Below are 13,288 nucleotides of genomic sequence, written 5' to 3' on the forward strand. Positions count from 1 at the left end.
GTGCCGGTATTTGGCACAGACAATTAACTGTCAAGCTTTTTTTTTTAATATTTATTTTACGGTTTGAAGATAAATGTGTACTGTTTTGTGAAATTAGTCCGTTACTGAGACAGAATCGCACGGTACTTGCCTACCAGTATCAGGCCGACAAAAATAAATAAAATAAAGAGATTAATTAAACTGCAAACACTCTCTCTGGAAATCGGCAGAGCCAGTGGCATTTTGCAATGCTACTATAGGAAACAAACAGGTTCATGATGGAGCTGCAAGGTTCAAAGTAGATCGCATGAATTAGAAGTATATACTAAACAACTAATCGTTAAAAGCATTTATTGGAATAAAATTTACACCAGCAGCACAATGTGTTCATGAGCCAAGCACATGTTAAAATGTCTGGCATTTGAAATAAAATATGTACTAGCTAGTGGTTATACTGTCTCTTACATCTACTGAAACGGGATATAGAAGTTATGCAAATTAATTATTAAATCCTGTATTCTTGCATGCAATATTCCACACACAGACACGCGCGCAATCACGTAAATGGACTTTCACACGCAAAATCTTATCTTTGTGTGCGTGTGTGTGGATATCAAGTGCGCTATACTTAGCCGACGTACCACACACTAGGACAGGTCTGGAATAACAGGATGTACATCTTATCCACTGCAAATAATTGAAATTCAGGTTTAACTAGTAGCACCATGTGCAGTCACTGTAAGCGAGCACAGCCCAAGAGTCTGGCACTCAACCTCACGTGCTGAGAATTGGCCGAGTCCGTTGACAGTCACGCGCACAGTGAAACACGGGACACGTTACTTGGTCTCCGATTTTGCTGCCGTTGGTTTCTTTGCTCTGGGCTTAGCTTCTTTCTTCGTAGGTGTTTTCTTCGGCGGCGTCTTTGCAGTCTTCTTCCGATTTGCCTTTTTAAATACAGTAGAAGTGGCAGTGTTTTTATCGGCACCTTTCTGTTGTGCAACAGTCTGTAAATAAATACACAAATAAACATTAAGGTCAGAAATATTTGAATGCATGTGAATTCATTTGCAGTATACAAATTTGAGGAACTTTTTTCCCTCCAAGGGCCATTTTGCTATTTATAACATCGTTCGCATGTCGTACAAAATTATCTACTTAAAAATTAGCTGGTATTTGGCAAAGCTTTAGTTTCACCACAGTGTGTTCATACTTTTTGGAACGTGTACAATAGGATGTAGCGTCATCCAACGAATTGTAACGGATCAACAGGCACTTTTTGGGTTTTGTACAACCAGCCATGCCGAGTTCAAAAATTTATAGGAAAGAAATATGCAATCAGCAGAACACCTTTCTAACCCCCAAATCATTTTTTTCAACTAAATCTTTCCTTTTTTGCCAAAAGTCTACATAACTGCAAGAAAGATCAGTTTCTGATCATATTTGCACTGTCAGAAAATATGAACAGTACAGGCACGGGGTTTTTATTTCTAGTCATGCGGTAAACGAAAATCTTGCCTAGTCTGAAATGACAGCTCGAACGTAGCCATCGCTTTCATCCATCCCATAGACCAGGGGTGGGCAATTAATTTTCCCAAGGGGCCGCATGAGAAATTGGGATGGTCTTAGAGGGCCGGACCAATATAGTTAACTCAGTTTTACCCAATACTGTACATATAGTATATATACTGGCGGGTGGGAGGGCGGGCCGGTCAGAGACAGGAGGCGGGCCGGATCCGGCCCGCGGGCCGGCGTTTGCCCAGGTCTGCCATAGACTGATGCATCACTCACTTGTCCCGACACAAGCATTCGACTCCCCGAGAGTGGCAAGGTATTTGATGAAAGGCTGACTGACAACCTGCTTTAGTTCATCTCAGAAGTACTTATAGTGAGAGGTGGTTGAAGTGTGAGTTCCACCATTGATGACAAGCAAGTCTTGCAACGTCCAATTTGCATTTTTCGAGTGGTTCTCTCGTCTATCTGGTTTTGATAATTTGTTTATTCAACAGGATAATTTGGTTGACAGTTAATTTATTAAATACGACTTAGTGTGAGGAATCATCAGTCCGTAACATTCTAACAGACACTTCGGGAGCAGGGGAAATATTATAGTTGGTGGCCCGAAGAGCTTTTCCAAGACGTTTTCCTTTAATCAACCGCACTAACGAGAACGCTCATATACACCGACTGTCCTGGATTATGAAAGCAGGGCTCTTTAAACGCCAAGGATCGAACCCCGCACAAAGTACGTTCGATGACTTGAAGACAAACTATTTTGACGCACGTCCGCACACAAAATAAACACATAAAAGCATTTGTATGTATGAACTCCCCCTCCCACACATCAAGCCACACAATAACGTACAGAAATTAAAAACAATTTGCATGCATGCATTCCTGCAACCTCCGCCAGACACACGAAACAGATATAAGATAATGGGACGGGCAGACAGAACACTATGAGCATGGACGTGTATAGGTGGACTGCTGTCTGTCTGCCAAGACCAAGGCTTATAGCCGCTTGCGAAGTCCTCTGCTGTTAGTCTCGGTGAGCCTAAACCGGAAGCTTTATACACACTTGCCTCGTTTGAGTAGTTAACTGGAAAAAAAAAACACCAATAAAAGTTCGTGGTATGAGGCTGCTGCTAAAATATTTTCTTTCTCAAGGATCTCCTAGCTGACCCACCCGCATACCCAATTCATGTTACAGTTGGTGTAAACTTATCGGTTAGCTATCGTAAATTTTATATTTCTCACCTTGGTTTTTGCCTTTTTAGGCTTGGATTCTGTTTTTTCTTGGCTTCTGGAGCGCGAACGCGATCCTGTAGACTTGGCCTTGACCTTGGTAGCAGACGACTTGGTGCGCGACTTTGTTACCTTGGCAACTGGCGACTTGCTACGTGCTCGGGAGTTCGAGGTCTTAGCTCCAGGTGATTTGCTTCTCGGTCGGGATTTCGAGATCTTAGCTCGGGAATTTGAGACTTTGGCATCCAGGTCAGCTGCCGCCGCTTCTGTCGTCTTTTTGCTCTTTGTCTTTTTCTTATCTGTTGCACCGGAAGATGTCTTTACGTCCTTGACCTTTTTGGGCTTCGTCGGATCGGATGGAGAGTTGGATCGAATTCGTTTCTTCGTCTTTGTTCCGGACTTTTCTTTTCTGTCTTTACTTTTGTCTAGCTGCGACAGAGAAATAGCCACGTCACACAGAGACAAGCAATGACTTCACCCCCCTACATATCTCCCTTCATCCCACTTTTTCCGAAATTTAGAATAGAAAAAATTCCAACTGCAGTGATCGAGTGTGCTTGAGTGCATTTATCTTCATCGAAATGAGCTAATATCCGTTCTGTTACCGGGTACTTAGTATGGACTTCGTGAGCTCGGAAAATTCTACATTAGGTAAGCAAATTCGTACTCGCTTGAAACGGCTTCGTGATGAGAAAATGGAGCGCTAAGGGAACCTAAAGATACAGGAATTATGAATGATGACCCAGACAATCGTACCAGGATCTCTCAACTGTAATCAAGTTAGTGGAGAATCTACCAGCTCATTCCACCACATCAACTATAACAAGGTATACAAATATAAGACAAAACTTGAAGATATCATTGTAATTCAAAATTTTTTTTTCACCACCAAAGTGGCCGTTTATACATGTTGCAATCACAGGGTGAACACCTCATTTTCCATGCGCGCACAGATGATGGTGGATAACAATGAACGGTGTTTTAACGTCAAATGATAAGACGGCTACTTACCAAAAACCTTCCCTGGATGCCATGCATCTCCTTTGTCTTGCTCGCGCGCTTGAAGGCGCCCGACTCCAGACCTTTGGCGATGGCGTGCCGGACCTGAAACCGGAAGTTGGAGCGCTGAGCAGCATCAGGGTAGCGCTCCAAGATGCGGCTGCACACCCCTTGCAGCGACACGCCTTTCTTCTCCTGCGACTCGCGCAGCGCTGCAGCCACCATTGTGGAGTAGGGCGGGAGCTGCTGTACTGCTGTTGCTGCAGGCTTTGGTGGCTCTGACGCTTCTCCACCCTCCGCTGCTTTCGAGGATTCTTCACTTTCTTCGCTAACGGTCGTGATGTCATCGTCCGACTCTTCTTTGAGTTTGCCGACTAAATCTTTCGTCGAGGTATGGGTCATGATGATATGCGCTTAATTTGTCGTGGGGCGAGAGTTCACACAACTTTTGCAAGTCTCAGGTAGTCCAGCGAAGAACTCACTCTTCTCGTCAACAGCCGGGTCCCTGTTTGGTAAAACAAGTGGTTCGGAAAAGAATAGCACCGTCTCCTATACACTTGACATCCGCTCACCAATCGCTACCTGCAAGGCGGAAGGTGCTACTACTACTCACAGCTTGAAATGAATTCAGAAGTTATGCTGAGAAAAGTGTTCAGTTATTTGCAACTTGATTTTAACGGAACATACCTTGCCCGCAAAGCAAAGCAATCTGTACCACATGACAGCAAACAGGTTAATCGCGACTGGGTAGCCTTTTGCATGCAAGATGAGTGCGGCACGTGCTGCACGTGTCACACACGACCTTGCTCAAACACGCATTTTACATCACAACTGAAACTGTGTTTGTATCTTGTCGCACTCTGGAGGGTAGGGGTTGAGAGAAATGCGTGTGAGTCAGTTTACTGAAGACAAATATTTATGTAGACCACTTAATTATTGTTTTCCCGTCCATGTCCTCACTATCATCACTTTTATTAGCATCCATCTAGGATGTTACTGTAGTTATCATGTAGCTAAAAGTTAATCCGAAACAATATTGTCATGAAATGCGGAAAAGGACTTTCAAAATTTTAGGTGTACGACCAATGATGTTTATAATGTCATAACCGTACAACAGCACTTAAAAAGTACGAGAGACGACACGTAAAAACAACAGTGTGTGTGTGTTTGGGAAGGAGTAGCTATACCTCTATTCCCTTCCCTACAATGTTAATAAAATCGACATATAAAGACCAGTCCATAATTACCCATGCCGATGGTGGTGTGTGGGTCAGATATTATGGGCTCAACATGACCACACATGCAGGCTGACTGTCGTGTTGAGACATGATCAGCCCAATGAGACGATCGACAGTTTACAGCCATTGTTGTCCCATGTCTTCAGCAGCGAGTACAAACTGTTTTGTAGTGAAACACCTTTCTCGGGCTGAACAAATCACCTAGCCACTTAATAAGGTGCATATGGCGACGATTTTCGAAGCCTACAGGATGATAAAGCAGTTGCTTCTGTTTTAAACAATATCAGCTGTATATCTCGAAACTGCTGGGGGTAACGTTTTGATAATCAAGTCGATCGTCTGCAGTATCATGGTATACTTGTTTTCTTCCACGCATCATATCGACATATTTTCTGGGTAGGTGATACCCAATCAGTCGAAATTTTGCAACTATACCTAGCATGACATTATACCTTGACCTATCACAATCAACTGCCTCCAATACACATGTACTGAAACAGCTAGGAGGAGGTTTGAACATGAATTCTTTTGGTTCTTTTCATTTTAATGGAAATGCTATAGAGCAGCAGCTCCAGGCATCTCGTAAACATGTGACATATCTGCAACAACAGCTCGGAGAACAGAAACACAATGTGCGGCAACTTCAAGACCAAACTGAACAGCTTAAAAGGGATGGTCAAGAAAAAGAGAAGAAAAACAATCAGCTGAGGAAACAACTGGAGTCATTGCGTGCAAAACATTGCCAGTATCCAACCATATCCAAACAACATAAACCTTGGGCTTCCCTCAGTCGCAATGGAAGATGGGAAAGAAAACGCAACCTTGCACAGGCCTTTAAACGAATTTCTGCTCCTGTCCACGAAGAGGTGAAAAGAATTAAAGTGGAGTTAGAATTTGCAGAAGGAGAGGTAATGTCATTAATTGTTAGGGACTATCGGAAGGACGAAGAGAAACTGGCAGAAACTGTAGAAAAAGAAGACCAGGAGAGAAAGATACTGCAAGCTAAGGATCAGTATAGGATCTCTTATGATGCACTTCATGCACTGAGAAAAGCAGGAGTTAGCCACATCCCATCGAAGTACAGCCTGCTGAATCTGGCCAAGCGCCTGTCAACATACATCCCGATTATTCATCTTGGAAAGGTAAAGATTCTCAAGGATTGTGGGCTTGCATCTTTTTTCCCGTTCTTGATCCTCCCTCCCCTTTTATACCTCTGCAGCTGTGCAGTTAAATCCTTTTTCCTAGGGATGGACAATGGACAATGATCAACGTTATTGGTCCCAGTGGACAATTAAACATGGGAAGGTGCTCTAGTTACAGTAAGTTTAAAAAAAAAAAGTAGAACAAGTTCACTGCAAGGTGCAGCGTTAAGATGTACATTAGCTTGTGAAAGGAAGGCAAATTATATATATACTATAGACAAACAACGCAAAGCCTTCGTGAATAAAAATTCTCTGTGTTCATGCTATGTAATCATATTACTCCTGATAAACTTGACAGTTCGACGTAGCAGTGGTCACTTTTATTTTTCACCTCCCGTATCCGTATCTGATGCAGTGTCCTAATTAGAAGGTTAATGAGACTATAGGTCAAGAGTCAGGGTTAGGCATCGGACATCTTAGTCTAGACGCCAGCAATGACCCAGGGTTTGAGGACTTTTCACCATCCTCCCTCCACACATCTATTTCTCTCTCTGCACATACACACATTTGGTAAATAAAAATACTTAGAATGTATTTGTATAATTATGTGCAATGATGACACATCCCACACCAATCAGATTTTCTCTCCTATTTTAGTCTGAAGCCCCAGATGGTTACTACAGACCTCTGGCAGATGTTCTGGAACACATGCTAAAACTTCCCAAACACCAGCATCTTCTGTGCTGTGAGCACCCAGTTGTCACTCTCCGATTTGCATGTGATGGCGCCAAAATAACTAAAACAAAGAACGCTGTCAGGGGTGTCTGCAAACTTATTCTGCCTGAGGGTCAGCCACAGGAGACTGGCACACCTGAGGATGAGGCAACACTTTTTCTGTACATGGGTATGCATGTACATCAGTTCATGCCTACATGGGAGTGAATGTGTCATGTACATGCCTATTCTGTCATGAAGATGTTGCTGAAAATATTTTTCTGTGTTTGAGATGCATGTATATTAATAGTGAGTATAAGTTTGTAAATGTTTAGTGAAAATATAGATTTTCTTGGAAAGTTATACGGATCTTAATAAAATTATTAAAACAATTCCTGAATTGACAGACTAATACTTACACATAAAAATTGCTTACCTATGTATACACATACATTTCAGAGGCATAGGAAGATGCATGGCTTTGGGAGGAGGGGATGCAAGTGCATTCATCTTTTAGTACATTCATCTTTTACGAATATGTATTATGGGCAATCATATGCAAAGACACACGCATTAATAAAATAAGGAGTTTACAATATTTCACTTCTGAGCATTTGCAGGTTGGTACTACAAAAGGTTTCTTTGTTACTAGGAAAAGAGGAATATGGAACTCTGTTAGCACTATCCACTAGAACAAGAGCTGAAATGGCAGCTGCTTCAAAAGGCATCCAAGTTGGTGAGAAAGTTATTAGAGTAAACTGGTGAGTATTTAAGACAGAAAAATTGGAACACTTTGATAATGAAAAAAAAGAAGAAATTCAGAACACAGGAATAATTTTTGCATTATTATATATTTTGAGATGATGTGTTTTCAATATTAAGATCATGAGCAGCATATGTGATTTGACATATATATATATATAGTAAATAAGAAAAAAATTAATGAACTCTGATTTCCAAAATTCTGATATTTGTGAGATTTGAATTTCAAGTGCACATTTGCCCATCCAACCTTCCCTTGCCATACACATAGATGATCTGTTCCTGATAAAAAAGATATATCAAGAATAAACCATTACATACTTTGAAATAGCCTTCAAAGTTGATACTGTTTTTTTTGTTTGTTTGGGGTTTTTTTTAAACTGAGTTTTCTTTTTATTGAATGATAGTAACTGGGTTGAATACTACCTTATAACTTGAGATGGGATTTATTATCTCAGGCTCTTGTGTTCTGACTGGAAGGCAATGGCTATGATGAGGGGCATCAATCAAGCAAGTTCCCATGTTTTTTGCCTTTGGTGCAAATGCAACAAAAGTAATATTAAAGACTTCACAGGTACATCCAGAAACCAGTTTATACACTCTAAACTAATATGATTTATTTCAATCATTGTCTTTGTTATTTTATCACTAGCTTATCCCTGTTCATTTTTGTGAGTTTTTTTAGACCAACATAAATTTTTGTTACAGTAATATCTCACCTTTGTAGGAAACTCACCTTAGTTGGAATGAATCCATGTTTGTCATGGATTTCCAGGTAATAGCATCCCAGTTCCTTCCAAATAAGAAATTTACATAAATCAGTGAATATGAGAAATCAGTGAAACTCTCAGCCCAGCTTATGACATTCAGTGGACTAATATATATCTGGGCAAGTCTTTCAGAAGCATAGATAAAAGAATGAGGAGGAAGTCATCATCCTAGAAACAATGCTTCAAATGTATATTCTACTTCAGTGATTAATAAATTTCTTTTTTAAAATTTGGTCTGTCAGTGGAACAGTGGCCTGTTTCGAGGTCACCCACTGATCAGACAGAATGCCTGTCTCACAATCCACGGGATGGTTACATCAAGCCAGACCTCTTGCCTTTCATCCCTTACACCAACATGATTCCAGATGAGCTTCATCTGAGAATAAGAATCAGTAGCAAGCTCTTCAATCAGGTAATATATGTTTGCCTCATAAAAATAATGATTACAGCTAATGAACTTAGTTTATAACAAGCTAATGAGTCTAGCATATAGGCATGCAGTCATGTTTCTAAAATTCTTGGCGTAAGCTCAATCTGGTGTTAAGTGCTCCTAAAGTATCTAAAGTAGATGGTCAAACTCAGCTGAACACCTGGTATATGTATCTAAAAGAGCCATTGTTTTTCTTCAGATTATCCAACAATTGTTTAGGTTTGTAAATTTGTCATTTACTGAAGACAAAATACTCAAACATTAAATTTTTTTTCACATTTTCTTGAAGTATTATACTTAGTGTTTAGTGTATAAGCATCATTACTTTCACCAATTTTTCATCCTTTTTTGAATGGCTCACAGGTTGTTAAGTGGGCCATTGAGCAGAACAAGACAGCAGTACTGACGGAAGAACTAAAAAAACTGAACATACCTTTCCATTTCACTGAAGAGCAAGGGGATGATGGAAGAGGAAAGATTAAGAAATGGACCCAACTGAATGGTGATCTCCCTTACACTGCCAGCATACACTTACGTTTAAGCCATAAAGCATGTTCTTTGAGACATTATTCGTCATATTGCGCAAAACAGCCTTTTAAAAATTTTGCCTATGTCAGATGTGTGATAACATTGTTTTGAGTGACTTAACACTAAAGAAACCTAATACAGTCTAGCCTTTGTGATTCCTACTTGTATCAAATAAACTGTTTTCAACGAATGCTTTTATTTGAGATATAGCGTGATTAGCCTGACTGAAAAATGGAAGCATGCTGTGTATAATCAATGTTAATTTGTCTACGGCTTATTTTCATGTTTTACAGGCCTCTCAGTATGCCTCAGCGTCCATTTGCTTCTATGCTTTAAATTACTTTCTGGGTGCAGGTGATGCCCTTGAGAGTGTCCTACAGAAACTTCCACTGTACCGCATTTTGGATGATGGAGTCAAGGGAATATTTAGACTGGATCTGCTGCCCAAAAATGCTTTGAGAGAAATTTTGGAAGCAAATGGCATCAAATCAAAGAAGGCCAAAAGCCAGATGGTTAAGCAGCTTCAAACAGAGCTCACTCCACAAAAGCTTGTAAGAAATAGTCTCATTGCTTGAAATGCCAGTTTGTTTCTTTTAACTTACTTATTTATTATATTTTAAAACAGAACTCTAGACACAGCCTGTTCATGAGCTGATATGTGTGAAATCTGATGACACAGATATGTTCTTACTGTATCCATTTACTGGTTGGTAAATTTTCAGGCACTGTCATCTGTCAGCCAGTCATTAGTTAACAAAAATGTTAATGGATGTTGGACATTTTTAGTATTTTTTCAAAATTCTAAATAACCGCAAATATGTTCGATTCTTGTGATATCTCTGATACTATTAAAAATAAAGGAATCTTTTCTTTGTGGAGCCACATGCAACACAGATAAAGCCGTTTCGTGACACTCTTCAAGAAAGTCTGTTACGAATATATATTATATTTATATCTTAGCTCTGCGTGTCAGCAAAAGATTTGATTACAAGACTTTACTCATTGTGTAAAGCCCATTCAAGTTACACACCTAATTTTTAAAAATGGACAGACAAAACCTTTCAAGAGAGATGTAAATTTTGTTTCAGGCTGACATTATCCAGGCACAATCACTTAAAAAAAGAAAAAATGCTGCTGAATGTGGGCCACAAGCTTGTAACAACAAATCTCACAATAACGCTTGTCAGTAGTAGACTTACAACTCCTGTGGGAGGAGTTCAGTACCTTGATGGTGGCTCTCAAGACAACTTGTGGAAAAGGCACAATGGATAGCAGGACCTTCCAAGATAGGGCAAGAAAATGGGCTAAAGACTTCATTAAAGTCACTTCTGATCAGGACTTAATTCCATACATCCACTGTAAGCCGATATTTAGGATTAGCGAACTCTCTTTCATACAGAATACATACTCATATAACCACCACACCGATACTCACTCATGTATGCCTGCATGCACCCATACATACATATAAAAGAAGACCTGTACCACTTTCTGATGATATGTCCTAAATATTCATCTTTACATAGCAGATATATTTCACTTTTCTGCCATTTATTTTCCAACATTTTTAAGGTTTAACTCCTATGTAAAAACCTAAAGGGTAGTGTAGCCATTAAAGTTGCTATAGCTATATAACAGACACTTATAGGATCTCCATGACTATGTATACTGTGTAAGGTTATGTAGTGTAGAATGCCAAAATCTTGTTTTATTATGCTCTAGACTCTTAAAACAGAATAAAGGATGCTTGTGTACAGCTATCAGTGTTGATGTACATCTAACCACCATGATATGCCAGATAGTCCTCCAAAAACCAAATAAATTATAATTATCACATAAACAGCTGTATTTGTTTTCTTGCTCCAAAAACAATCTTGAATGTTATTTTTGAAGGGACCAGAAGCTAATATAATTAAATGGTCTTGTTCTTATATCTACTTGAGTTACATCAAGGTTCCACAACATTATTAACAAAATCAACTCTTTGTCACATTTTTGTGGACTACTTCTGTTTCAGGCTTGGTGTATCATGTTCCACAGTTTTTGGCAAAATTTTCCTTTTTACCAAGACTTGGAATAACCCAGCTGGAAAGAAAAAATTATGACCATCACTTAGCTTACTTTTTTTCTTCAAGTAAACAGGGAGGAAAAACGAGGAAAAGTGTATCATTACAGGTAAGCAAGGAAATGGTAACAGAAGTTGCTGTTGATAATCTATGCTAGTGATCTTGACAATGAGCTCCTGTCAGCACCTGTATTAAGACTGTTTCTTTACTCATTTTTAAAGATCAAAATAACAGTAGCTGCTGATTCCATTTCCTTAATTTAGGTGGATAACCATTAATAAGTTTAATTTAGGTTGCTCACAGATACTTTTTCTTTTTTTACATAATTATTTAGAGAAATCTGAAAGATGTATTCTGTACTGTTACACATGTAAGAACACTGTGTTTCAGATCTTGGAGCGAGAAAATAGACTGATGGCCTATATATCCCAACAAAAAGCCTCAACCTAGTAAAAGGATGAGTAGGTAAAAAGTGAAGTGATAATTTGAGAAGAGAGAGAATGTGTTTATATGCAAACATGTTTTTTAGTATCACTGGCTGTACATTTAAATTTATTGATTGCTGGTACCAGCTGAGTCAATAGAGGCAGTAACTGACATTTGACATTCTAAAATATTTTTTTAACTTAATTTAAATCCAACATTTTAAGTTTTCCTTATTCCTTGGATCAAAATGTTTTGTGTTCAAAATTTATATTTGTACACATTCAGAATGTTACCTCACCATTTGTTGGTGATTAGGCTAAGTTGTGGAAAGTGGAAGACAATTATTTCTTCGTGGGTGTTTCAAAAATACGGTGTAGGGAATCTTGAAGTTTGGAATAGCTTTATCTCCACAGCAGCTAACCATTGAAAAACTGTGCAGCCACTTCCAAATTTGTTTGAATGAAAAAGCAACAATAAGGTGTGGCACATGTACATGAAATATGATGGTAGTGGTTCATTTTTTTTTTTTGGATGCAAAGGCACTTGATCAATTAGTATGTTTGAGTAACTTGATGTCAGACTGGAAAATATTTTCTTATATTATGCTCTTAACTGAATGCATATTGTTATATGACATTGGCAAATTTCTATTTGGTTTTCATGTAAACAAAAAAAAAACCCAAAGTGCCAGTCATGTATCTGGTTACAGAATACACTTTGAGAATTACTGTTTAAATAGTATAGGTATACTCAAGAATCTGCATTGCAAAAAGAAGAAACTAGAGAGGACTGCATATTGGATTCATTTAATGTGAAAATAATGTCATCTCTGTGATCTGATGGGATAAAAGACCTTTTTGTGACTTCTCCATCATTTTGCATACTTTTTTGACAGCAATCATGAACCTTTAATTTTTATCACCTAAAATATTTAATCTCCTCAGCATTAACCACGAAATAATATGGGCTAGGAATATTAAGTAAAGATGGTTAAACTCAATCTTTACTTGAAATTTTATGTAAAAATTGTTAACTGGAGTAACATTTGATGGGTGTTATCGCTCTTTACATGCAATTCTGAGCTCAAGTATTGCTTGGGGTTAAAGCCAAGGAGTACAAATTAATGTAAAATGATGTGATTGATTAAAAAACAAACTAGATATTTATATGAACTAAGCAAATTGTATGTTGCTTTGGTTTTCTCTGTGTGTATCAGCCTGAATGATAAATCTGCTTGTGCTCTATGTGGATTTTTCAATGTCTCACAAACTATTCCCATAATCTTGTGTATTGTGATAAGCATGGTATTCTACTAATTTTTTTTGCCATGTGCCTAGTCATTGTTTGATTTTACAATACATCTTTATCTATTTCTGTGCAAGACAGGTAGAAATTTTTTTTGTAAGGAGCTCACAAGCAAAAAATAATATGCAGTCACAAATCACACATCCATACAATTACTACACTTAAACATCCCTTCTCCCCAGTAATA

At 38.7% G+C, this 13,288-nt stretch overlaps 2 protein-coding genes across 3 annotated transcripts; one reads left to right on the plus strand and one right to left on the minus strand.

Moving 5' to 3' along the window:
• Window positions 1-712: 712 nt before the first annotated feature.
• Window positions 713-8,573, minus strand: LOC112559258 (histone H1.10-like). Of its 2 annotated transcripts, XM_025230355.1 has the most exons (4): window positions 8,313-8,573; window positions 3,733-4,225; window positions 2,734-3,150; window positions 713-983 (listed from the first exon to the last, which is right to left on the minus strand). In XM_025230355.1, the coding sequence occupies exons 2-4, from the start codon at window positions 4,120-4,122 to the stop codon at window positions 816-818; spliced, it is 975 nt and encodes a 324-aa protein (XP_025086140.1). In that variant the 5' UTR covers window positions 4,123-4,225; window positions 8,313-8,573; the 3' UTR covers window positions 713-815. The 2 variants fall into 2 exon arrangements, with proteins under 2 accessions (XP_025086140.1, XP_025086141.1); XM_025230356.1 differs by lacking the exon at window positions 8,313-8,573 and having other exon boundaries at window positions 3,733-4,895.
• LOC112559645 lies at window positions 5,102-12,474 on the plus strand. The gene is made up of 10 exons (XM_025230980.1): window positions 5,102-6,100; window positions 6,758-7,004; window positions 7,467-7,575; window positions 8,035-8,150; window positions 8,589-8,758; window positions 9,140-9,278; window positions 9,659-9,855; window positions 10,491-10,662; window positions 11,322-11,479; window positions 11,761-12,474. Exons 1-10 carry the CDS (start codon window positions 5,399-5,401, stop codon window positions 11,818-11,820), a joined length of 2,070 nt encoding a protein of 689 aa, XP_025086765.1. The 5' UTR covers window positions 5,102-5,398; the 3' UTR covers window positions 11,821-12,474.
• Window positions 12,475-13,288: the final 814 nt, after the last annotated feature.

The sequence above is a fragment of the Pomacea canaliculata genome, linkage group LG3, assembly GCF_003073045.1.
Source record: "Pomacea canaliculata isolate SZHN2017 linkage group LG3, ASM307304v1, whole genome shotgun sequence".
Taxonomy (NCBI): Eukaryota; Metazoa; Mollusca; class Gastropoda; order Architaenioglossa; family Ampullariidae; genus Pomacea; species Pomacea canaliculata.